The sequence below is a fragment of the Otolemur garnettii genome, unplaced genomic scaffold (genome assembly GCF_000181295.1).
Source record: "Otolemur garnettii isolate 467f Iridium unplaced genomic scaffold, OtoGar3 scaffold00185, whole genome shotgun sequence".
Taxonomy (NCBI): domain Eukaryota; kingdom Metazoa; phylum Chordata; class Mammalia; order Primates; family Galagidae; genus Otolemur; species Otolemur garnettii.
The window spans coordinates 2,426,822-2,452,627 of NW_003852580.1; the positions used below are offsets into that span (position 1 = coordinate 2,426,822).

Below are 25,806 nucleotides of genomic sequence, written 5' to 3' on the forward strand. Positions count from 1 at the left end.
ACTTAAGCCTATAATCCCAGCACTCTGGGAAGCCAATGTGGGTGGATCCTTTAAGCTCAGGAGCTTGAGACCAGTCTAAGCAAGATCGAAACCCTGTGTCTATTTTCTTATTGAAAATAAGAAAAATAAGCTGGGCATTGTGGCAGGTGCCTATAGTCCAAGCTGCTTGAGAGGCTGAGGCAGGAGGATTGGTACAGCCCGAGAGTTTGAGGTTGCTATGAGCTATGATGCCACAGTACTCTAAGACCCAGGTGACAGAGTGAGACTCTGTCTCAAAAATAAAAGAAGCAGAAGCAGGAAGCCCTGGAGGGCAGGCAGCTCTGGGGAACTATGGGAGGGTCTTCTGGGCCCAGGCTGGCCTAGAGCAGGCTGCTGCATCACCTTCTGGCTCACTCTTCCCAGACAGGTGGCCGCAGAGCCCATATGTGAGCCAGACGTGAGGGCCTCAGCCCACATGGACCAAACTCCTGTCTACAGGTGACCCTGCCATAATAGGCGGCACCTACACGGACAGCCATGGTGCCAGGCAGCCATGCAGACGCTGCACAGGGCAGACACCACATGGAGGGCAGCAGCCGGCTCCTAACTGGGTTCCTCTGACTCCCACATGTGCCTGTTGCTCTTGGCCGCCGTGTGGGCCCTGACACAGTACCACATAGGCTGTACCGCCCATGGGCTGGGCTGGACTCACGCAGTCCACTCCATAGCATCAAGGAAGCTGGATGGTCTCAGAAAGGGGGGTTCAGCTGCTTCCTCCCACCCACACCTTGTACCCTGGTGATTTCTGCATCTTGTTCTGTCCTGGAGGTGACCAGTGTCCGGGCACCTTTCTGGCAGAGGGTGCTACAGGACTTTTCTATGCAGGGTGCCTAGGGGACCCTTCCCCACTGCCACTGACTCTGCCTCCCTCTGCCTCAGAGTGGAGGCCCCACCTGGGGACCCTCCTGCAGCCCTAGGGGACCAGACAGGTGTCTCTTGTCACTTATCACAACCTCCCAACTAACCCGTGGAGTGCTGTCCCTGTGGTGGCAGGAACAGCACAGACCTGGTGAGTCTCACCACGTCCCACAGGTGCCAGGGCAACATTGCTACTCTGGTAAGGGGGGCTGACCGCCTGGCTCGGGGTCTTGCTCACCGGAAACCTACACAGAAGCAGACAGGTTCTAGGCAAGGGACAACCAATGTACTTCTCAGCACTGGGCATGGCCGAAGAGCCGTCTCCAGGTTTAAGAGGTGCCTGGTGAACACACCAGCCTCCCAGGACAGCTGTTGCCATGCACATGGGCATCAGACCACTCTACCACAGAGTCTAGCTCTGAAACATGGACAAAGCACACAAGTAGGAAATTATCTGCGTGCATCAAGACTGGCTTTGGGGCTGGTCCGGGGGCTCACGCCTGTGCTCCCAGCACTCTGGGAGGCTAAGACAGGAAGATCCCTCAAGCTTGGAAGTGTGAGGTTGCTGTGAGCTGTTATGACCCCACAGAACCCTACCCAGGGCAAGAGAATGAGACTCTGTCTCAACCCCCCCCCTTACAAAACCAAAAGCCCCTCCAAAAACTGGCTCCATAAGGATAACAATAACAGGAAAAATGCTACATTTCTTACATACATTTTTATACACAGATCTTCCCTAGAAAATTCTATTTTCAACAGTTTCTTTCCTTTTCTTCTACCTCACAGTGGTGGTCCCTTGCCCTCACACCTAGGGCCTGCACTTCACAGCAGAAGGAAGCAGCATAAGAACACGAGATTCTATAAACACTCAGCACTGTGTGCAGAGGTCACCCTGGAGCCACGGAGGAGAATGTACAGTCACTCGGGCAGAGGCCTTGGCAGGCGGCACAGGCTTGCACCTCCCCATAGCCGCAACCAAACGGCTGCACATGACACCTGCCCACTAGGCAGGAGGGATCACCAAGTGGTGAGAAGCTCACGTCAGCCAGGGAAGCCTGAGCTCGCCCTGAATAGCTCAAGACATAACCATAACCAATGTGCTAGCACACACCCACGTAGTACCACCCCACATAAACACGCACGCAGGGGCACACGCACGCAGAGACACACACACAGGCAGACGCACACAGGGGCACACACATGCAGAGACATGCACACGGGAGCACGCGCACACAGGCACACACACAGCACATGCACACAGAGGTACACACAGAGGCAAGTATACGGGTACACAAGTAGAGGCACATGTACACAGAGGTGCACACACACACAGAGGCACATATACAGGTACACGCATGTAGAGGCACACACACAGAGGTACATGCACATAGAGGCATGGGTACGCATGTAGAGGCACACGCACACGGGCACAGGCACATGTGGCATCAGACCAAACCCGCACTCAGGAACACCATGTGGGCTCCCACTCACTGTCAGGGCTCCCTCTAGTCTTGCCACCTACAGCAGAGTATGATTTAGGTGCCTCTGTAGTGCTGAAGGAAGCCCCATTTCCCTTCCGTATCCGACTGACAGGCCAGAGGATGCAGAACCCCAGGCCAGGCATGGACGCGGCAGTAGGCCTCTACCATATGGGATCCCCAGAGTGCAGCTTCCCTGCTGGTCCACTGGGTCTGTCTTCCTCACTCACTGCTCCTTGCCCAGAGCTGCTCTGGGAAGGCCTGGACCTAACAGTCAGCCTTCTGCAGTTGCAGCAGGACCCTGTGGGCCTTAATGCAGAACCAGGAAGGGTGAGGCAACAGGGTGAGCTGGTACCTGTGTCCGAGTCCTTCTGCTCCCCATTGGCACCCACGGTGAAGGGCAGCTTCCGCTTGGTGGCCCGTTCCCTCACCTCCTTTCCTCCATCACTGCGGTCCAGCCTCGGGGTCTTGGTTAGAGAAACTTTATCTTTATCCTGAAAAAGAAAGTAACATTTTCAGAAAGTACCTCCAAATTAAAATTCTAAAAATCCTCATGCCTACTGAGATTCCACATCACCTGCCAGAAGCAAACCTTGTATTTGGGCAATTAACAGCTCCCCCACCCCCCCACCAACTGAAGAGCCAGGCCCCAGCTGCTGACCATAGGACCTTCAACCAGGAGTGGGAGTATGGCCCTCACTCCACGTCCCTCCTCTCCAAGGACTCTCAGGAGACAGTTGCTGCACAGAGCTACTGGCTAAATGCAGAATGCAGGTGGACAGAATCACACATTGCTTCCCACCCACCCTCACTCCCCTGGGGAGGGATTAAATAATGAGGAAAAACAAGATCTGAGCCTTCTTTTTAAAAAAGCTCAAAGGGATTTGACATGTGTGATCCTATTTTTCATCACCGGCGGCTCTCAGGGTGTCCAACTCTCCACCTGTCCCTAACTGCACCTCTGGCATCACTCTGGGCTGAGTGGAGGCACGGCTATTGGGGGCACCAGGGCCTACAAGGAGTGGGCAGGGCTGGGAAGCCTGGCTGCAGCCAGCCCCAGGCTACCTTTTAGCAGTCCCTGCCTTCCAGGTACCTCCGTAGTCCCATCTGTATGGGAGAGAGCTGCACCCACCTCACAGCCGACTGAGGATGAGGAGGGAGCCAGCACATCACGCAAGGGACATCTCTACCTGAGGCATGGAGGACACAGAACATGTGTTGGGACAGCAGACCAATTACCAAACAGGTAGGGCCACAGGGGTGCAGAAGCTGACCCTCAGGTCAGGAGTAGGCAGTGAGTCATGGTGGAAGTAGGTTTTGCTGTGGCCATGAGGCAGGACTGTCCCAAAGAACAAAAGCGGCACCAGGAGGGCCCAGCCTCAAAGGAGACTCTGGAAACAGAGCCTTCCCTTATGGGCTACCATGTACCTCAGCAAACTGGCAGAACTCCAAGGAAGACCCAGGCCTGTTAAGCCTAGGTGCACCATGGAGCACTTCCGTCCAAGCTGGGGAAGGCGGGTCTCCAGAACCACACTGCTCCCAGGCAGCGAGCTGTGTCCTGGAATCCCAGGCTGAGCACAACAAACACTTCTCAGTCTCTGCTGCCCTCAGGTACTTCAAGGCCAAGAAACCTTCCAGTAGCTAGTCAAACACTGCATAGCAGACCTGGCAGTTAACCAGACATGCCCTTGAGTGCCCACAGGGATCTCAGCCAGAACATGCTGCCAGCACTAAGGGCTTCCAGAGCTGAGAGGTACTGCCAGGCAGACATGGGAGCCAGAGCCCAGAGCACAAGACTTGCACCACGGTCCTCGGCTAGGTGCCAGGACACAGTTGTCCCAGGGCAGCTCCCCTAAGGTCTGCGATGGTCCACCCAGGACAGAACTCAGCACACAGTGAAAACCCCACTCCGCCCTATGACACCTGCCCACCAAGAGCCCATGGCCCAGCCGGTGAATTCCACCAACCATTTAAAGAAGAAATAATAACCCAGTGGCACAGTAGCTCACGTCTGCAATCCCAGCACTCTGGGAGGCCAAGGCAGGAAGGTTTGTTGAGGCCAGGCATTTGAGACCATTTTGGGCAACCTAGCAACCTCTCCCTTTCTCAGAGGGAAAAGGAGGGAAAAGAAAGACATAATACACAAATTCTTCCCATGAACAAAAGAATATCCCCAACTACTTTGTGAGGCTGCCATAATGTTAACCTTAGAACGTGGTAAAGGCTGTTCCATGACAACAAAATTATAAACCAATATACTTCATGAACAGAAAAATGCTGAGCAGACATAAGCAATTCTGATCTATGACTACATAAAAAAAGAAAATGCAAATTATATATATATGTATATATATATATATGCGCGCCTGTGATAAAATTCCACACTGCTCCTGCCAGCCCCAACATGCTGGGAGGACAGGAGAACATCCCAACACAGAGGCCTTCAGGATGTCCCAGCAAGTGGTGGCACGAGTTCAGTGCAGAAGACTGAATGTCTTCACCTAAGGTCAGGATCAAGGCAAGGCTACCTACCTACCCTCAGTCTACTGAAGAAAAAAACAAACAAAAACCACCTCATATTTTTAAATGAAAAGCAAGTTCTGAACAGGCACTTTACCAAAGAAACTACCCAAGTAGACAGCCCACATCTGAAGAAGCCTTCCCTGCCAGAAAAATGCAAGTATGTCAGCATTTCCATTAGAATGGTCAAAACAAAACAGATTGACATATCCAGTGCCGTGGAGGACACAGGGCAGCAGGGCAGCAAAACCTCAGAGCAGAGCTCCTGATGAAGTTAAGGAAGCGAGTGCACAGTTCAAAACTAGCATAGAAATGTTCCTGGCAGCGAACAGTCAAAAGTGTTCAGTGTGACTGATGTTGGAATGTCTTCAGAAGGATTACACTGAGTTTCAGCCTTGAAATGGCAAGTTCTCATGTGTACAGTAGGTGAACAGAGGCTGGGTATGGTGGCTCACGCCTGTAATCCTAGCACTCTGGGAGGCTGAGACAGATAGATTGTCTGAGGTCAGGAGTTCAAGACCAGCCTGAGCAGAAGCGAAACACCATCTCCACTAAAAACAGAAAAAAACACTTAAGGTGTCATGGCGGCACCTATAGTCCCAGCTACTCAGGAGACTGAGGCAGGAGGATCACTTTGAGGTTGCTGTGAGCTATGATGTCACTGCACTCTACCCAAGGCGACAGGGATACTCTGTCTCCAAAAAGAGTAAATGGATAAATCAGTCTTTGTGTGGAAGTAGAATACTCCACAGTAATTTAAAACACAGGACTGGCACCAGCACACATGACGCTCACAGCAGCAATGCTGCCACGAGGCAGCCACAGTTGGGAATGGGGACCCTGCTGGCATCAGACTGGACTCAGTCCCTTTTCCTCCCCAACAGAGATAACACAGCAGTGCCAGACAGAAAGGGGATATGAATACATATACAAAAACTCCAAAGGACTACACAATAAAACTGTTCAAATTAGTAAGTGAATTAACCAACTTGTTGTAGACCATAAACAATTAGAAATGGTATAAAAAAATCACTAACTTCAAAAGATATCCATAGAAGAACAAATCTAATAAAAGATGCTTAAGCTCCCTACACACAATTATGAAACACTGCCAAGAGAAAATGATGAAGCTGCAGAAACAGAGGAACTGGCATGCTCAGGCCAACAGGCTCAGTACAGTTGGAGCAGGAGTGACCACAAACTGCCCTTTGCAGAGTGTGCCATCAGAATCCCAGCAGGCTTTCTGTGGACATCAACCTGCCCACCCTTAAATGTACACAGGTATGCAAAGGGAATTCTGAGAAACGGGAGGCAATTTAAACAGCTTCAATGGTACCAGACCATAAAGTTATGGTCGTCAAACAGGCCATCCTGGAAAAAAGACGATAGACCAGGGGCAGTGAACAATCCAGGGAAGGGGGAGCAGAGGTGGAAGTTTGGCTGGGACCAGGGTCCTGGACACCGCTGGGCAGTGGGGGCCGCTCCCCGGGAAGATGGCAAATATGCAGCCTCCTCACACCACACACAGATCAGCTCCAGGTAAGTGAGGCTCAACGCTCACACAAGACAGCACAAGAGAGTACTCATGGACAGAAGATAACAGAAAAAGACAGAAAAACCACCAAACACTACCACACATTAGCCAGAGTGACAGATTAAAGTCACCCCACCAAGCCCCACCAAGGATGCAAGGCAGCCTGACTCAGTAGCGTGTGGCTAGTACAACCATGTTGTCAAACTGCTTGGACTTACTTATCTGCCCAGGTGGGGGAAGCCTGGTGTACATGCCTCAGCAACATCCCACTAGGGATCCAAGGTTTCTGGCAGAAGGCACAAACTGCCGAGGTTTCACTACATTTCAGACAGCAAGGGGCAGAAGAGAACTGCTGACAGGGAAAAAACCCAGGAACCAAATACAGTACACACCCAAGCAAAAGCCTTCTGGCAGGAGGGACACTGCCATGCAGCACAGTCTGAGATGACTCCTGGGACACTGTGACAGCACATCTTTTCATCTGGATGGCAATTATGCTGGTTTTTTTTTTTTTTTTTAAAGGAGACTGGTTTTACTTACAGTGAAAAGATTTTGCCAGGGACAGTCAATACAAAGAAACGACAAAAAAATAGCAAGAAAGAGAACAGTCGAGTGCCGCTCGATGAGTCCCAGCAGCTTTCCTGAAACAGGCACATCCCTGGGCCGCACAAGTGGTCCCAGTGCTGCTCACCTGTCCCACCACTGAGACAGAGGTACTGAAATCCTTCAGACAACTGCTCTACTATGGGACAGCTGCAGCTGTCACAGAGTAGCCCCCTCTGAACTTTAACAAGACAGGCAAAAGTAAATCATTCCATGGGCTAGGCTGAAAACAACAAAAACACAAAATATGTTGTTTCTTTTCCCCAAATGAAATCCACATGAAAGTCCTGTGTGATTCCAAAATTTCCAGAGCAGAAATGGAGTGATGTGAAATGTCAACGACCCCATAATTGTGTAAAGAACTTACATCTCAAATATTCTAATTTCACATGAGAGCAATAAAATACTGTCTGGTCTCCCAGTGCCACCGGCAAGTCTTGTGAGGTCCTCCTGCCTGGCCTCTGGAGGGGCCCTATTCCCTGAGGCCCGCTCACCAGGCACTGCCCGCCATCCTCACATGCAGCCTGGTCCAGCAGAAGGCCCAGGAGTTTTCTTATTTGTAGTTAAAAGCTGCACCCAGAGGTAGTGGCGTAGTAAATGCTTGGCAGCAGAGCCACCATCTCAGAACCAGTTTTGTTGTGTTTTGTTCAAGTGTGACTTCTGTCTTTAAATTAAGGAGGTTTGAGGCCACCTGGGTTTTGTGTTTTCAGTGCTGAGAAGTGAAGTCCAACCGTGGGGCCCTCTACCCACTGAAGGATGCGCTCTGAGCATGGGTGAGAGGCAATGTCTCCTTTTGGCACCACAAAGTCGATATTTTTCAAGTAAGAAAGCTCTCCCAGATGCTAGTTTTGGACACCCTTTCCCTTATAGCTGCCCGTAGAGTGTCCATGCTCAGGGCAATGATGATACTCTTGCTGTCCTCTGTTTTGAGCCACTTCTGCTCTGGCTGCTCTAGCTGGTCACCACTCTGGAGCTTTGTGGGCAAGGAGGCTGATGCTGACGTGTGGGTCGCCAAAATGTGCAGAAGGCTCGGCTGCTGCACTGTGCACCTGGCCATGGACTGTGGTGGGAATTGGTACCACATGAGTCCCAATTAAAAAAATAGTTTTTATGGGTAGCTAGTGCTGACCTAGAGGTACCTGTTGTACTATGGTGACCTCTGGACACTATGGTAACCTAATGTGGCTAATCTGGGAATAAGTTCTACTTTCACTTCCCTGTGATCTCTGTTCTCCTGCGGCTCAGCCTGTGGGAGAGGGGAGCTCTAGCACAGCCGCCTGAGTGACCATGGCTTGTCCCAAGTAGTGTGTTTGCTGGGGCCAGTCCAGCCACATTGGCGGCCGACACCCCTGGTATCTGGTAGAGGACATGAACTGTCTGCCTAACAGGCGGCTGGGAGGTCAAAGTGATCATTGGGGTTGCAACCATGTGACAGGCTTAACAGCCTGTAGCAGCTGTTGCTGAACAGCATGAAGACTGGCTGGCAAGAAGACAGGCTGGCTGGGAGGAGCTGATCCTAATGCTCTCTGTGTAAACTGAGCTTCCTGGATGACAGCGAGTTTGGGGTGTACGGTGCCAGGCTCAGGCTCTAAGGGTGCCCCCCAAACCTTCCCTGGACAGACTCTGAGTGGTGGTGGAGTTCTGGACACCGCTGGAGTGAGCAAACAGCACCCCCTCTCCCGTGATTGGGAGAGGCCAGGGCACCTAGAAGACAGCAGTCCCAGAGAGGTTCTAAAGCAAGGCACGCCCCTAGGCCATCTTTTCCTAAAAGCCTGCTCTATTAATTTGCTTTCAGAAGTAGGACCGATCCTCCAGAATCAACCTGTGTCTGGTTCTTCTTGGGAATGCAGTACTTTGATGAAATAATGATTCAGAGAGAGATTGTGGTGAATGGAAAGCTGCTAGTCCTTGTCTGCAGTCCCACAGTAGGGGTAATTTTTCGTCATGTACATGTAAATTCCATTTAGGGTGAGTGTTTATCAGGAGCCATCGTAATTGCTTGTACTATTAATTGTGCATAGGAATAAGGTCTTTGAATCATCCTTTGGGCCGTCTCTACAGGAATCTTCCTTCTCATTTTCTGGCTCCAAGTTTTCAGCCATTAAATTAAGGTCAGATGGCATCACTTGGCCCATATTGTACCGTGAAGATCCCACTCCCCAGGAGCTGGATGGGGAGGAGTTGGCAGTACTGATGGTCCCTGTGGGGAAGAGGAGGGGGCCGATGAGGTGGGCCATGGTTTCTGAGTGTTGCCGGTCATCTGAACACGGTACAGCATTCACTGGGGACTCCAGGGACTCCAGCGCCTCCTACTTCTCCCTCTTCTCACTAGACAAAGCAGTGAATATGATCTTGATGTCTGTGCTCCGAGGCCTGCTCCTCAAGGCACGCTGGCCTCTGCAGAGGAGCTCCGGGAAAGTAAGCTGGCCACTGGGGCCAGACCCACACCTATCATTTGTTTTTATATTTCACAGAAAGAGCTCCTGGGCAACAGAGTGGGGCCGGGCTGGCCACTGTGGCCCTCCACACAAGCAAGACGGGAGTTGCACATGCATCGAAAAGCATTTTCATCTCCTGAATGCTGATATCGTAAACATTATGCTAAACATTAAATCCGACCTGTGCCAAGAACCCAGTCAGAGCCTGGCATTCTCTAAAAACCCCACAGTGGTGGCCATGACCCCTCAGGCAGGTGAGAGCTCAGCATACTGCTTGAAAAAATGGTCCACTCCACATGGCCTCTGGAACTCTGACTGTGGTCAGCTCTTCCCTAGGAACAGCCAATAGCAAAAGAACCCAGTCAGGGTGGCGCCTGTGGCTCAGAGGAGTAAGGCGCCGACCCCATATGCCAGAGGTGGTGGGTTCAAACCCAGCCCTGGCCAAAAACTGCAAAAAAAAAAAAAAAAGAACCCAGTCAGAATAAAAACACTCCACCCCAAGAACAGCAGACATGCCAGTCCAATCCCTCTAGCTCTGACTGCAAGGATCATCTTGTCCTACACGTGCAGCCTTGGACACCCTTGTAGAGACTTGGAGGACTCCGATGTGGCTGTGCCCTGCTGGACTTATCGACGTGCAGGACAACACACACAGTCCTCCTGCTGCCCCTGACATCACACTGGCGCAGCCTTCAAGTTTGGTTCTGCTTTTCCAAAGTGATTATTCTACTATATGTACTTTGAATTTTCTTTCTTTCTTTCTTTCTTTTTTTTGGAGACAGAGTTTCATTATGTTGCCCTTGGTAGAATGTTGTGACATCATAGCTTACAGAAACCTCAAATTAAGTGATTCTCTTGCCTCAGCCTCCCAAGTAGCTGGGACTATAGGCGCCCACCACAAGACGTGGCTATGTTTAGGTTGCAGTTGTCACTGTTTAGCTGGCCCAGGCTGGATTTGAACCCACCAGCCCCAGTCTATGTGGCTGGTACCCTAACCACTGAGATATGGGCATTGACCCTGGTCCTCTGAATTTTCAGATGAATTTTTTTTTTTTTTGGAGACAAAATCTCACTCTGTCACACCAGGTAGAGTACCATGGCGTCACAGCTCACACCAACATCAAACACCTGGGCTCAAGTGATCCTCCTGCTTCAGCCTCCCAAGTACCTGGGACTACAGGTGCCCACCATAATACCTGGCTAGTTTTTCTATTTTTAGTAGAGATGGGGGTCTCACTCTGGCTCAGTCTGTTCTCAAACTCCTGAGCTCAAGGGATCCACCTGCCAGAGCCTCACAGAATGCTGGGATTACTTACAGATGGAGCCACTGCACCCCCCTGACCTATGCTCCTTGAATGTCACTGGGAACCCGCAGTGCCCATAGTGATACTAGGGGGTGTAGAGTGAGGACAGCACACAGGAGAGGCTGGGAACAGTGACAGAACCCCTCCTTTAGAGCCGCCCTCTGCAGGGAGGAGACCAGGACAGCAGATGCATCCCCAGTGTATGCATTCCACAGGGAGGAGTGATGGAGTCGGGGGTGGTACAGGTGGCTTGGTGCACAGGGCTAGACACAGAGGGGTGGGGAAAAGCTCGCACCAACAAGTCAGCAGAAGTTTCCACATGCTGCTGGGGAGTGCTCCCTGTCCTCTCAGCTCCAGGGCCGGTTTGGGAGCAGAAGAGGAGGCAAGCCTGGCACATCCTCCTTCCTTGTGTAACATTTCCCCATTTCCTTCTCTGCCCTAGTAGAGAGACTGACAGAAATCCCAGAGGTAAACATCGTGCACTCTCCAGAGATGCATCTGGGACACGGCTGGGCTTCTATGCCACCAAGGAAGCCTGAGAAAGGCCAATAACCAGCTGGGTCAGGCCACCTTCTCCCTTCTGAGGGCTCACCAACAGACACCCGCTCCCCCCACGTGGGGGAATGGAACCTATGGCCACACTGACTCCATTTTGTGTGTAGACTTTACCTAGGACCTACCTGTGAGACCACAGGAGGAAGCCAAGGCCACATTGGTCATGTCCCTGCCAGCCCTCCTCCCCATGCACCTCAACGTGGCCAATCTAGCCACAGGCCCACCCCTGGGGAGAGGATGGGCCTAGCCACAGACTGGGATCTTCCACCGAGATGGGACTCTCAGACTGGTACATCCGTCACCAGGAGACTTGTTAAACATGGAGGCACTGCCCACCTCAGGGCTGCTGCCTACCCTTCAGGTCTGGGCAGGCCTGAAGATGTGCATTCCCAACGATGGCCTGAGTGCTCTGCTGACAACAGGTGGACAGCATTCTCTGGGAACCATCAGGTAAAAGTCAAGGCTGAGAGGCTATCTGTGCATCTCTACTCCACACAGAGCACTGATGTCTCTAGAGGGTGGCCCAGGATGGGGGTCAGGAACAGCACAGCTACCCTCCCTGATTCTGGGGCTGAGAATTCCCTCAAAGACAAAGCAGGTTGGGGGGACTTGCCAGGGCTGCTTCCAGCTTGGATGTCTCATGCTGCAGTGGGGCCTGAAGGAGACCCTGGAGGTGCCCCCGTGCTTTGGCTGTCACAGAACACAGTGAACCACCAGGTCAACTCCCTGCAGAACGGGTACCCTGTCTGTGCCACCCACAAATACATTACTCAGATCACAATTCTTTTGGAAAAATCTAAATAAACATGCTACTTTTCATGCTACATGAAACTATCTGAGAAAAGGGGAGTTTGATGGAAACTGTGTCAGGTACCCCCTGACAACAGGCCCTGCCACACCCATGCCAGAGCCCTGCACCTGGTATCTTAACCCGTGGAGCGTGTGTCGCAACCCACAGCTGGGACTGGTAGTGTGCGTCCCAGCATTCTGTCCAAGCTTCTGGCCCCTGAGACACGCATTTCAGCACTGAAGGATACCATGACGAAAAGTGTCTGGCTTTATCTTGGGCAGCATAGAAAACAACAGGAAAAAAATCTCTAAGTCAGACCCATGTGCCTCTCACAGCAGATGAGTGAACACGGCTATGTCCATACTGGCAGGCAGCTCAGCTCAGAAGGGGAAATAGCTCAAATCCGCCTGGAGCTAGCTGCAGGGGATGGCTGTCAGCCAGGGCACCAGCACTGGCTGCTTTCTCCAGCTTCCCTCTGAGGTGGCTGCCACTGCCCTCCTCTCTAAAAATCAGTCTCTGTGCCTGTACCTGCCTGGACCTCTCCCCTGCACACCCAGGTGCACATAGCTCTGCTCAAGTTCCAGCATCATGAGTGTCAGATAGCTAAGAAACATCACCTCCTCAGTGAAGATCTGAGACTGAACACTTGTCCGTGAGCCTGGGCAACCACAAACACCAGTGTGGCAGACAACTCCTCCTTATGGGCTTGAGGGCCAGCAGCACCCCCTACCCCGTCCTAATAGCTGCCAGGCAAGGCCCAGTGCAGGCTGCTTCACTCACAAGCTCTGCGCACACACTCTGGGCCTCCAAGGGCAAGACTCAGACAAGCTGCTGGGCAATGCCCAGAGTAGGCTGCTTCACTCACAAGCTCTGCGCACACACTCTGGGCCTCCAGGGGCAGGACTCAGACATCTCTGCTCCTAGAGCACTCTAGCACAACAATGGTGCCAAAGTTCTCAGGACGTTTCAGGGTCCTGGGACTCCCACTTGTATCAATTGTGTGGACATGAAAAATTTCTAATTCACACCAGACTAGCACAACACAGGGCTCACACCTTGGCAAGGAAGTCCAGTTCTCAAGGGGAGACCATACCATGCCCAGTCCTTCAGGGAAATAGCTCCAGCTCTTTCTGGGGGTTCTTCCCCAAAGGAGCAGCAGTTGGCCTAGGTGAGAAGTGTCCTGAAGCCAGGGCCTCAGGCAGTGATGGGAGTGCAGGCAGCCTAGATGCAGCTGGCTGGCTATGTGCAGACCACCTTCACCTGCTCAGGGCTCAGCTGACTTGTGGAGCAGGCCCCCTGCTGGTGCCAGTTCCACAGCCCGCCCCCAGTGAGCTGGGGAAAGATGAGACCAAGGCTGCAACTAAGAAACAGTCCTGGCACCTTGGACTGTCAGCCACCAGCGAGGGATCCATAGGAAAAATGATGTCCTCTCCCCTTTCCACTCTACAGGCCCCAAGCTTGCCCTGAATCACATGCATGCCTGTGTTGGGCTGTGCCTCCTGTGCTAAGCAGAGTGTCAGTCCCAATGCTTGCCCCACCTAGCCTCCTCAGGCCTCCTCACCGCATGCACCCTCCTATGTGTGCATGTGCTCCACACTGCAGTGGCTAGACAGCACTCTCCTGCTCCTGTCAGAGCAGCACCAGGCCTGTCCACACGCACAGAGCCAGACTAAATAAATGAGCTGAGCGATGCTGGAGCATCTCCCCAGGGGAGTACCTGCTGGGCTGAGTACATTCAGGACACTGCCACAATTCACATGCATGCCAAGACCTGGCACTGCTGTGGACTCACACTTAGAAACAGCCAAACTACAGGCAATGTCTCCAGCAGTCAAATGTCTGATGGCCTCACTGTAGGTGACAAGCCCAAGTCCCGGGACAGGAAGCAGTGTGTGCTGAGGGAAGACAGCACAGCCTTACCTTTTTCCCAGTTTGTTTCTCCACCATGTCGTTGCTGAGGGGAAACTCTTCTTGCTGTGGGGTTTTAGAGCGCCCACCCCTGGGCATCGTTCTGCTCCGCTCACCTGGTCTTCATTTACAGCGCCATGGCCTCGTCATCAACCGGCTGCTTCAAGAGAGAACAGAAGGTGAGAACCTGAGCTAGGGGAACCAGTCGAGGTCACCCTGTCCCAACCAGGGTCCTCTTGGAACGTGCCTCCCAGGGGGTCACGGCAAGAGGAGCAGAGGCACACAGAGGGGCAAGCATTTCAAGATGACAAAGGTGGGGGTGGGGGGGCTCACTAGGCCACGGCTACATCCAGTGTGGGGTAAGCAGCGCCTTGTCCTGGGCACCAGGGGCCTGTGCAGGAAGCACCTCCAAGCCACACCCAGGACAGGGTGGAGCAGACCACACCACCACCCTCCAGTGGGGGCTGCCAATGCCACTCACCCCAGGGGCAGCTTCTTCCCTCAACAGAAAAAAGATCAGAGCTCTGGATTTTAGGGAGCAACTAACTTCTCCCACACACAGTGCTAGATAAGAGGTAGTGGCTTTTCTAAGGGAGTTCCTGGAGCATGCCTGGTGGCTCCAGAGTCCCAGCTCATGCTCATGGAGCCAGACCCCCACACACACACCTGGGCCTGGGTAAATCAGAGGACACATGCTGGGTTGGTCAGGGGGTTATTTTCTGTATTTTGCAACACAGCACCTTACAAAGCTTACTTACTGGCCAAGGAGAGACTGTACCCTTCCCTTGCCAGCCAACCCGTAGAGCACCAGTCATTAAGTCAAACCAGGGCCAGGTACCAGAAACTAGAGAACAGCCCTAGGTTGTGCAGACCCTAAAGGGTCCCCACAACACCCATCCTACCAGCAGAAAAGCCTGCCTGTGCACCCAGCCTCCCTCTCTGGCCCTGTGGCCTCAACCAGATCTCCTCTGTGGCTGCGGTAAGATGAGCAGGCCACATCCACCACGGACATCCAAGGGCACCTGCTGCCCACCTGTCAGTTTTCTCAGCTGCACTCGCAGGAGGGAGGACTGTGTCACATCCACCTTTCCCAAAGCCATTGCTTCTCTATTTACATCACCTTCCTAGATGGGCAGAAAACACCTCGTGCAAACCAGACTACAGCCTTCTCCCTCAACCCTATATCCCGCTGTACCCATCTGGAGGAAGCACCTGTGCCCCGACTGGCCTGTCACCCACAAGTGTGCCTTCTTCAAACACACTTCTGAGAGACAGCTCCTTCCCCAGGCTCCACTGCAATTCTGCACAGGTTATTGGGGCATCCACCTGCTCCGTGTCTCAGATACTTCAACATCTTTGCAAGAGCCTGCCTCATTTTTCCATAGTAACTGATGAAATCTCACCAAGTATTGTCTGGGCCTAAGAACACACCTAAAGTTTTGCAAGGGATAGGGCCAAGGCTGACTAACGTGTTCACCTCCCAACGTTCCCACCCACAGTGCAGGTGAGGAGGCTATTTCGTCCACGCTCTCTAATGGCCAAGGACAGAGCTGGTATTCACTCTCTCTCCTTGAGACTATGAGTCTACATTCTCCTCCAAATTTCCCCACAAACCTGGAAGGTCTCAGCCTAGAGAAATGGCCTTGCGGCAGGTGGCTCAGGGAACCCTGAGGAAGCTCACAGCGGTCTGGGAACTCAGGACCAAAGCTTGTGCACAAATTTAAGGATTATTTGGAGTGAAATCTTTTAAAATTCTGGCTGCCTGCTCTCAGGATGGAAAAATCGAGGAGTGGTCACAGGAGAGTCAATCACCCTATTTCTGGACAAGGATCTATGAACCACCAAGCTGGACACAGGCGAGCAGCCCAGCATGGTCAGAGTGCAGAGCACATAGGCACCACCACAGCTCCTGTGGCCATGTCAGTGTCCCTGAGCTGGCTGCCACTGCTCTCTAGTAGAACAGAGTCCTAAGTCCCTCTCACTCTAAGGCTGACACGTTCTCCCTGTCCCCAGCCTCTCCTTCCCTGGAAAGGTGGCTGTTCTGAAACAGAACAGTGTAAAGAGTATGGTTTATTTCCAAAACTGCTGCACCCTAACTTCCAAAACCCAATTATCCCTAAAAACAACAGAAGCTGGCCAGGTGCAGTGACTCACGTCAGCACTCTGGGAGGCCAAGGCAGGTGGACTGCCCAAGCTCAAGAGTTTGAGACCAACATGAGCAAGAGTGAGCCCTTGTCTCTACTAAAAATAGAAAAACTAGGCAGGTGTTGTGGTGGCACTTGTGGTCCCAGCTACTTGGGAGGCTGAGGCAAGAAATCACTTGAGTCCAGGAGTTTGAGGTTGCTGTGAGCTGTGATAATGCCACCGCACTTAACCTAGGGTGATGGAGTGGGACTCTGCCTTTAAAGAAAGAAAAAAGCCCTGGGGACAAGTGGAAGCAGTGATGTCAGTTCTGTCATAGCGCCCTGGAGAGTCAGGAGGCTACTCCCCACTGGAGCTTTCAGCCCAGGGGCAAGTTCTGAGGTGTGCCTCCCCATACAAGCTGGGAAAGCTGCCCCATGGCCCATGACCATTGGCAGAGATAACTTTTCCAAGTGTACGTGGATTGCAGAGGGTGTCACCTGAAGGCCTCCTGGGTGGCTCTTGATGGCAAATCACAAAGCTGGCAATGCCATCAGGATGGAGACCACAGGTCTTCAGAACGTGCTTCCCTTGGGCCCCCTTCTCCAGAACCTTGGGCAGCTGGCCCTGTTCATCAGAAGACACTCGCCAAGATGCCCAGTTTTGTGAAACATCAACCAGCAAATTACATGGGACCACTCCCAAATAAGGTGCTCCCCCTCTCCTACCCTAGTGTGAAAGGGGTGCACATGCCAGCAGGTGCTTTAGGCAGCCTCTGCCACGTGGCACTTCCTTGAGTCTCAGACGTGACTATGGTGCCCAGAGACACTTAACAGACCTTCAGATAATGAAGGCAGAGACCTCCAAACCACTTCCCTCCCAGGACCCTTGTGTCTGAGCTCGGCATGTGGGCACAAATAGCCCAGCACTGAAGCCACAGCTTCCCAGCACACCAGGACCCTTGCTATGCAGAGATGGGAGGTTCCAAGTGCTCTCCACATCCAGGTGATGGAACTTGGACCTGCTGGAGAGGTGTGGCTGAGTGTGGAAGTGAGCTGGGCGTCCTGTCTTCTGCCCATTCCCCCTTCTGCCAGGGGCCTTGGATGCTATGCTCCCCTCCACCAACCTGCTCACCTCAGCCCTCCCAGAAGCTGCCTAGGTCCCCCAGGACCCTCTGGTCACCATCTGTGTTTGCTCCCCCTGGCAACCTGGCATAGGGCTGGTCAGCTCTTCCCTCTGTCATGAAGTGGCCAGACCACCAAAGGGAGCGATAAGGTTAGACAACCAACCACCCTCACCTCCCAGGGAAACCCTGGGGGCTGGTCCATACTCCAAAGTCAGCCTTGGGGCTTGGGCTCTTCCCGTGATGCTTTAAGAGGGTAAAGGGCTGCTGTGCCGCCCCCTCCACTCCTCGTGCCACATATTTGCTGCTAAGCCTGGGAAGAGGCTATAGCTGCCCAATAGAGCTGCTAAATCAGGGCAGTCTTTGTGGCTGGGGGTCCCCTCTTCTAGAAAGTTCCAAGGCTGCCTCAGCCTGGCTTCTGGGGCTTCCTGATCACTGTGCTCCATAGCTGACCACAATATGACAGGTACCTGTTGAATTTTACGGCCAGCTTGCAGTCTCCTCAATGGAAGGTGCTTGGCTGTTCCTGGTAAGACACTGAGGACATCCCTACATCCCCTTACTTTTAGGTGATTAAAAGTTTACTTTAAACTCATTAACCAACACCAGTCAACACCAAAATAAAAGCTGCCCTAGAACTCTGGGACTGAGCCAGGCCCAAGGCTGAACACTGACACAGCACAGGAGGAGGGAGTCTGCAGGCTGGGGCTGGAAACATGCAGACAGCACGGTGACCAGGTCCAAGTCTAGGAGAGGCAGCTCCCACATCCCCAGACAGGACGGCCGCTGCTCCAGCTCACATGCTGTGGGGCAGCAGGAGCCCAGCGTGCAGAGTCCTCTGGAGAAAACACCAACCACTCCCTGACAAGAGGCGCAGAACTCAGGGGCCTTGCCAACCACCTGGCAGCCTTGTATCAGGCTGCACTCAGCCCACAGGGCAGCCCTGCCTATGCCTCTCCACAGCCGCTGGCAGCAGGAAATGGGCTCACAAAAGGGAAAGGCTGCTGGACACCTGCTGACCTCTGCTGCCCAGCTGTGCTTCTTGCTGGAGGCTCTGTGTCAGCAGGCAGCCCCCGGAGCACACATACCTTCTGGACCAAACCTGCACTTAATAACACCCTGTCCCACACAGTAATATCTGACAAGGGCTGACCAAGAAAACGAGGGTTATAAGGATACAGGTAATTCTCAAAACTCAGGAAAAAGATTTAAGAAAAGAGGTAGATGTGAGTACAGCTGACCCTTGAACAACACAGGCAATTTGGGACTCCTCAGTCTGCTCAGTGTGAAGCCGCTGCAGGCTGAGACCTGAAGGTCAATCCACTTCCAATTCATTAACCAGGGCCTTGCTCTGCTGCCCAGGCTGGAGTGCAGTGGTGTCCTCACAGCTCACTGTAGCCTGGAACTCCTGGGCTCAAGGGATCCTCCTGCCTCTGCCTACCTCGAAGAGTGCTGGTAGGACAGGTGCAAGCCATCCCGCCCGCCCTTCTTCTCTTTGTTATTGGTAAGGCTTGTTTTGGGGAATCAAAGGTTATACGCGGACTTCCGGCTGTGCTAAAAGTCAGAGCCCCTAACCCTTGTGCTGTTCAAGAGTCAGCTATGACTTGGATTAAGACACTCAGCCCTCTTCACTCTGGGTGACTCTCACTCCTAGAATGGAAGTGATAGCAGCACTCTCCTCTCAGATGAGCAGCCAAACTACATGAAAACTGAAACTCCACAGAAATATCAGACTCCTAACCAAGCACAGAGAAATAATGTATTATCTACATTAATAGAGATTTAAATCCAAATACTTAAAATTCACCAAATGTAGCTCATAAAATATTTTGACAGAACAAGGCTTTTTGACATAGTCTCCCTGTCACTCAGGCTAGAGTGCTGTAGCGTCACAGTTCACAGAAACCTCAAATTCCTGGGCTCAAGCGATCCTCCTATCTCAGCCTCCCAAGTAGCAGGGACTACAGGCAACCACCATGACGCCCACTGGTTTTTCTGTTTCTAATAGAGACGGGGTCTCACCCTTGCTCAGGCTAAGATCAAGCCACCCTCCATCTGGCCTCCCAAAGTGCTGGGATCACAGGCCACCGTGCCCAGCCTGGAGCAGGGCTCTAAGTGCACCCAGGGCAACAGCTGCTCTCCCTCATACAAGTTAATATTTCCACCAACCATCAGCTTGTTTAGTTAGTGTTTAAACACAGATGGAACCCAAAGGGATGTGATCTGGGCCACCCCCACCCCACTCTGAGGGCACTTGACCTCAGAGGCCCAGGGGGAGGAGGAAGGGTGACTGCACAGGTGCAGAGTCCTCACTCAGGCCAGCTCTGGAGTCACAGTCATTTCTCTGGTGGAAGCAAAGGGGCAAAGAGCCCTACCCTTCCCCAAGAACTGTCATGCCTAAGTGCAGGTTCTAAAAACAGGAACTAATTCCAGATTCAAGGGGTCATTCCAAAGGTTCCCTTTCTTCTGTGGCTCAAAGCTGAGATCTGAGAGAGTGTCCAACCTCTGCTCTACAAGGAGAGGGCCTGGATGCTCAGGGCCAGACCAGACCCCTCAGGCCCTTTCTTTACACCCTCATTTGTAATCAGATCCCCCAACAAGACTGCCAGGGCCGAACTGCTGACACTGAGGCCTGTCTGCTCTGAGAGAGAGCAACAGAGGGCCAGGGCACACAGCATAGCAAACAGCACCTGGAGGTAACAATCCTCCCTGGCACCTGGAGGTACACAGTAGCGGCAAGGCTCTGCCTGTATTACACAAGTTCTAAGTAACATGTTTTTATTTAAAGGATTTTTTACAGTAATTCCTGCCTTGTACAGATCGAGGAAAGGATAAATGAACCCAGGTGGCCGAGGCCGAGGGTTCTGCCTCACGTATACCGTCCTCTGTTTCAGAACAAGAGCTGTACAACTAACCAGCAGTGCGTGCACAGACTTGTGTGGGGAGACCCATGCAGGGGTGCAGTAGGCGGGGAGAGAGGCTAAAGGGAGCAGAGCCACAGGCCAGATGCCCCTGTAGTCCCTATCTAGCTCCTCCATCCAGATTGACCAGGCTCCACACACCCAGCGCATTACTGGGCCGTCCTTGAGGCCCATCTCTCTCCTCTCACTCAGGGCATAGGAGCTATGGCATTTCCATCTGCCATGAGGAGGGAGGGGCCTGCTGAAGTTTCTGGCCACCCATCCTAGTATGGGTGGCCAACCTTCTACCCCCAGACACACTGGCCAGGAACAGAGGTTCAACATCACAAGACAGAGTCTGAGGTTGGTGTCCCCCAAAGCCTATGTGGTAGCCCAACACCTGGTGAGACAGTCCAGCATTAAGGGTGGGTATGCAGGGTGGCTGGGTCACAAGGCTCCTCTCTAGTGGGGTACACAGCCCTCACCTAATTGGCTAGGGCCATCTCAGCATCTCAGCCTCCAGAGCTGTAAGAAATAGATTTCTGTTTATAAACCACCCAGGCTGTGTTTCTCTTGTCATATCAGCAGGGACAGACCAAGCACTTACACGTGCTGGCTGCTCCCTGCTCACCATTCTGCCTGCCAGGGCTCACTTGGTTCACTAGGTACCTCCCCTTCTGTCAAGTCTCCAAGTTGGAGCCTCACATTTCATCTGGTTTTTATATTATGACAGCAGCTCCAGAGGCAAGAGGAGCATACCCACCTCTGACCTCAGCTTTGGCAGTGAGCAGGCACACACACGCACACGCAGCCATCAGGTCATGTGGTGGCCCCACCCTTCAGAGGCCCCTGCCAGGCTGCAGACCAAAGACCACGATGGGCCTCCTGACACCCCAGAAACTCCTCCCCCAAAACAAGAGACAGAGAAATCACACAAGAGCAACTTTCTAACAGCAAAGGAGAAAAGATGGTTCCAACAACTGACGGTCTTTTATAAATTCTTCTGAGACAGACAAGCACTTGGAATGGAAGCAGCTGGAAAACCCATGGCCTCTGAAGCGCCCTGTGGCTGAAACAGTGCTGTGGAGCTCGACACAGAAGTGACCTGATATCCAACACCGCTGCCCAAGGTGCCCTAAGCTGTGACCACAGAGAGAAGGGCTATCAGAACAAGAAAAAACTAGCTCAAGGGAGACACAGACAAGGACGGGGTTCAGAGCAGAGAGAACTTACAGACCCCAACAGTCTATCCAGAGAGATTTAAGATGTGGGTCCACAAAACAGAAAGAGGCTACAAAAGGGAAACCAGTAAGAGAAACAACTCTTGGTTTCTGGGGAATCCAGAAAACTTCACTAAGAGAGTAAAAGACTCATAAATTGAAAATTAGGTAGAACAACTCCTAGAGAACCAATCTCCAGAAAGCCTACCGTTGCACACAGGCAGAAACATCAGAAAAATAAAACATCGTAAGAGATGACTCTCCAAATAGTCTGACTGAGGGCTAAAAATGGCAAGACCCTGCTGGCCTAGAGAACGTGGGAAGGCCCCACATACTTCAAAAGCTTCTGGAGGGTCCTGAGTGATGGACAGAAGACAGGATGTTTGACTTCTGAACACAGTGATGCCAAGGGACAGTAGAGGGACAGAGGCCAAAGAAAATTACTTCCAGGCTAAAATATTCAATTCAGCTACATAGTCAACTGGAGTAAGAACCAACTAAAGATATTTTCAAGCAGAAAATCCATGTGACCCTCCCATCACTTTTCCTGAGGCTGTACTGCTGCAGGGTCAGCAGGCCACTGTCTCAGGCCAGACCTACTTTCTACTGCAAAGCCGGGAGCTCAAATGTGCTTTATTATTTAGATGCCTGGAGTGGGAAAGTGGTATTTCAGTGCCCTTAACACAGCTTCCCTGGAACACAGGTCCCACACACATGTTTCTGCTGGCCGCCTTGTGGATTTCCCCTCTGGCCCACTGGAGCAGGGGATCTCACAGTGCTGCCCATGGACCCATTCAGGGGTCTGTGAGGTCAACACTGTGTTCACAAAGGTATAGGACATGGGGCCCAGTGGGAGGCCCTGAGCCACTGTCCCTGGGTCACAAAATTGCAACAAAGCTCACTATTGTGGGCTTTAATACAGCAACAAAAACTGTCAATTTTATTAAGTCAAACCATGAATCCATGTCCTTCCAATATTCTGGGTCAAAATGAAAGTGTGTGAGCAGTACTCCAGCTGAATATGAAGGACAGTGTGCTGGGTAGGGTCAGGGGTCAGGGTCAAGGGACAGGAAAAGCACACCTGGCTCCCACCTCACACACAATTAGTAGGCACAACCATTAGCCTACTCGACAAAAGCATACAAAGTAACTCACAACCTCAAGGTAAAGAAAAATCTTTTACCCAATACATAAAAACACTAACCACAGACAAAATGTTTCAAAATTCTGATTCAAAGTAAGTCTTGAATAAGAATAAGTATTCTTTTTGTGAGACAGAGTCTCACTCTGTTGCCCTGTGTAGAGTGCTGTGTCAATGGCCCAGCTCACAGCAGCTTCAGACTCCTGGGTTCCAGTGACACTCCTCCCCTGCCTCACTAGCACTGGCAGGAGAAGCCTAAAAAGGCATCTTCTCACAGGAGAGAGCACGTCCTGCACACATGACAGACAAACAGCTCTCATTCACAAGAGATCAGACTGATGGGGCAGATCCAAGCAGCCAGCACACAGACGGGGATCCCGACTTCACTAGGAATGAAGCAAATGCAGATGAAACCCAAATAAGAAGCCCAAACAGGAAGACACGCCTCTGTGAGGAGGCAGGCAGAGGAGGTCAGCACCTTCCCATAGGAGTCACGTAGCCACTGCAGGTCTGGCACTGTCCACTCAAACTGGACACAAGCACGGCCTACAACCAGCAGTCAGGCTCTGGCCACATATCCTCAGGGAGTGATACACAGAGCAGCCAGAGGAACTTGGGATGTACACAGCAGTCAGGTCTGTGACAGGACAGCACAGAACCACCAACAGCCAAGACACAGCAGAGAAAACAGGGAATAAAAACATTAGCGAGTCCCACACACACTGTGGGACTGTGGGGAAAAAACACACTGCAGATTTACACAGCTATCTGAAAGCACAGAGTGCAGTGCTGGGGCTGCATGTACAGCAATAAGCCTCCAGGAACCTGACTGCCAGCTGGGGAAGACAGCAGGGCGTCCACAAGCAGGTGCAAGGGGCTCTGCTACACACCTCAGTCTGTGGGCTCTGTAGGGTGCTGCACTTCCGGTAAGAGCAGTTCACAAGTGACAGCAACTACAGCCCCTTGCGGCTCACAAAGGGAGAGGCATCGCTGAGTGTCCACAGTACCATCCCCCCTTGAGTGGGCCTAGGTCAGAGAAAGGGGCCCCCACACCCTGCCTGACCCTGCTGGGACAGAGTGACATGAACATAGCTGGGTAGCAGCTCAGGGCTTCTCAGCATGAGACTCAACAGGACACACTGGCTGCGGAGCTGAGAGAGTGGACAGAAAAGAGAAACTGAGACAAGTAAGAAAAACCCTTGTCTGACCCCCAAAGGAATCACCATACAGACCAAAAGTGATGAAAGAGGGCAGGAAACACAGCACAGACATCAGAGTGGATGAGGGCACAGAGACCACAGCTAGAGACGTAGGGGGGTGGGGAGTGGTGCTAGGCTAAGGTGACCAGATTTTAACATAGTTAAAGCGGGACACCATTGGGGAGAGGGCGGGGCCTGGGGGGCGGGGCCTGAAAACAATGCAAACTTTGATAAGCAGTTCTCCATAATCAGTTCTTAACAATTATTTGTTATTATTAAAGTTTAACATTATAAAATTAACAAAAATAATATAAAACTCATATCCTGGTGAAATAGCCACGTGGCAGCCAAAAACTGTATATTCCCTTTCTGTTCTCCCACGTTCCCTAGCTTGTCATGCATTCTTTCCAAAAATTGGAGTTTTTTAAAACACTGTGGGACACGGGACAAATTGTTAAAAATCAGGACTGTCCAGCCAGAAGCGGGACGTCTGGTCACCTTGGGGGGGGGGGACCTCCTTGTTTTTTCCAGTTTGGCTCCTAAGCTAATTGTTCTTGCCTAGAAGCAAGGGAGGGAGCAGTCTCCTTCTGATACCCATTCCACCTGGGCAACCTTGCCCAGGAGGGGAGTAGGGAGTTTACATTGGCCTTTTAATTTCCAAATGAAGTTACATTAACCTTTTCAGCAGCTGAAAACGGTATATTCCCTTCCTATTCTCCCACTGTTCCCTAGCTTGCTGTTCATTCTTTCCAAAAATCGGGACTTTTTTAAAACACCGCGGACGCAGGAAGTCTGGTCACCTTATGCTAGGCGCTCACAGGGTGTGCAGGGGGCTCACAGGTGTGCTGGGCACTCACGGTGGGTGCCCTGGGTATTGGGGGGGGTGGTAGGGTAGTGGGGGGGAGTGGGGGTGGCAAGCAGCCTGCCATGCTGGGCACACCCACTCTGCATCCTGCCCCCATGGCCACCTTACCCAGAGCTGCTCACCACAGGGCTGCTGCCTCAGAGGGTGCCCAGCACCAAGCCCACTTTGGGGTTGTGCCGGCATCCCGCCAGGCCCCCACCTCAAAGCCGGAGCAGACCAGTGACTATAGAGTGATCCTTGCAGGGTCTTCAAGTATGAGAAGCAGGAAAAGAAAAATGGGCACAGCATAAAGTTGGCTTCAAAACATGGAGGGCACCTATGCTTATGTTAACAAATAATGGAATGGCATAGGCAGGATGGCTCAAGGTGTGGAAATCAACCAATGTAATCTACCAGGTTAACAAGGCAAAGAAAAAAAAATCACACAAACTAACAAATGGTACAGGAAAGCATTTGATAACATTCAACACTCATGATAAAAATTCTCAGCAACACAGGTACGGGCAATGTCCTCAACACAACAGGGTGTCTGCACACAAACTGCACCAACACACAGGAGTGAGAAGCTCAGTGCTTCCTTCCTGAGAAACCACCGGTGTCCAACACTGTCCTGGCAGTGTGGGAAAGAAAAAAAGGCACCAAGGAAAGAAAAAGACCTCAAAGGCGTACAGATCAGAAAGGAAGAAACACAATAAAACCATCTCTAAAGGGAACGTGGTTTTCTGTATAGAAAAATGATAGAGAATTCAACAAAAACTTGTAGAAATAAAAGACTCTGGCAAGGCTGAAGAATATCAACACACAAAACCCCACCCTACTTCTACTTACTGCTAAATGAGCACATGGACACAGAAACTAGGTGCTGTTTATAATGCTCCAAATGAAAATAAAATAGGCTCAGAGCTAACACAACTGGAAAAACCTATAAAACTTCAGAAAAAATAGGTAAGTCTTTATGACCTAAGTCTTGGCCAAGAGTTATTAGACATGGCACCAAAAGCAGTTTGTGAAAGCAAAAAACGGATAAATTACCTCAACAAAATTAAAAAACTTTTGCTCTGTAAAAGACCAAGTTTAAAGGGTGAAAAAGGAAGCTGCAGACAGGGAAAAATATTTGTAACTAGAAGTTAGACAATGGGCTTGTCGGTAAAGGAAAGGACACCACGGAACTACAGACACACATTCCAATCAGAAAATGGGCGCAGGTGCC

General features: G+C 51.8%; 1 protein-coding gene across 5 annotated transcripts in view; it reads right to left on the reverse strand.

Annotated features, from left to right (window-relative positions):
- The window catches only part of ANKRD11 (ankyrin repeat domain 11), a 187,874-nt gene that overhangs the window by 26,706 nt on the left and 135,362 nt on the right, over positions 1 to 25,806 (reverse strand). For 4 of the 5 annotated variants that reach the window (XM_012812045.1, XM_003800807.2, XM_023507487.1 and 1 more), the window contains exons 3-4: positions 14,040 to 14,187; positions 2,731 to 2,869 (exon numbers count right to left, since the gene is read on the reverse strand). In XM_012812045.1, the coding sequence (XP_012667499.1) occupies positions 2,731 to 2,869; positions 14,040 to 14,126 (226 nt within the window). In that variant the 5' untranslated portion in view covers positions 14,127 to 14,187. The remainder of the gene's footprint in view (positions 1 to 2,730; positions 2,870 to 14,039; positions 14,188 to 25,806) is intronic. The other variant, XM_023507486.1, reaches the window with a different exon arrangement.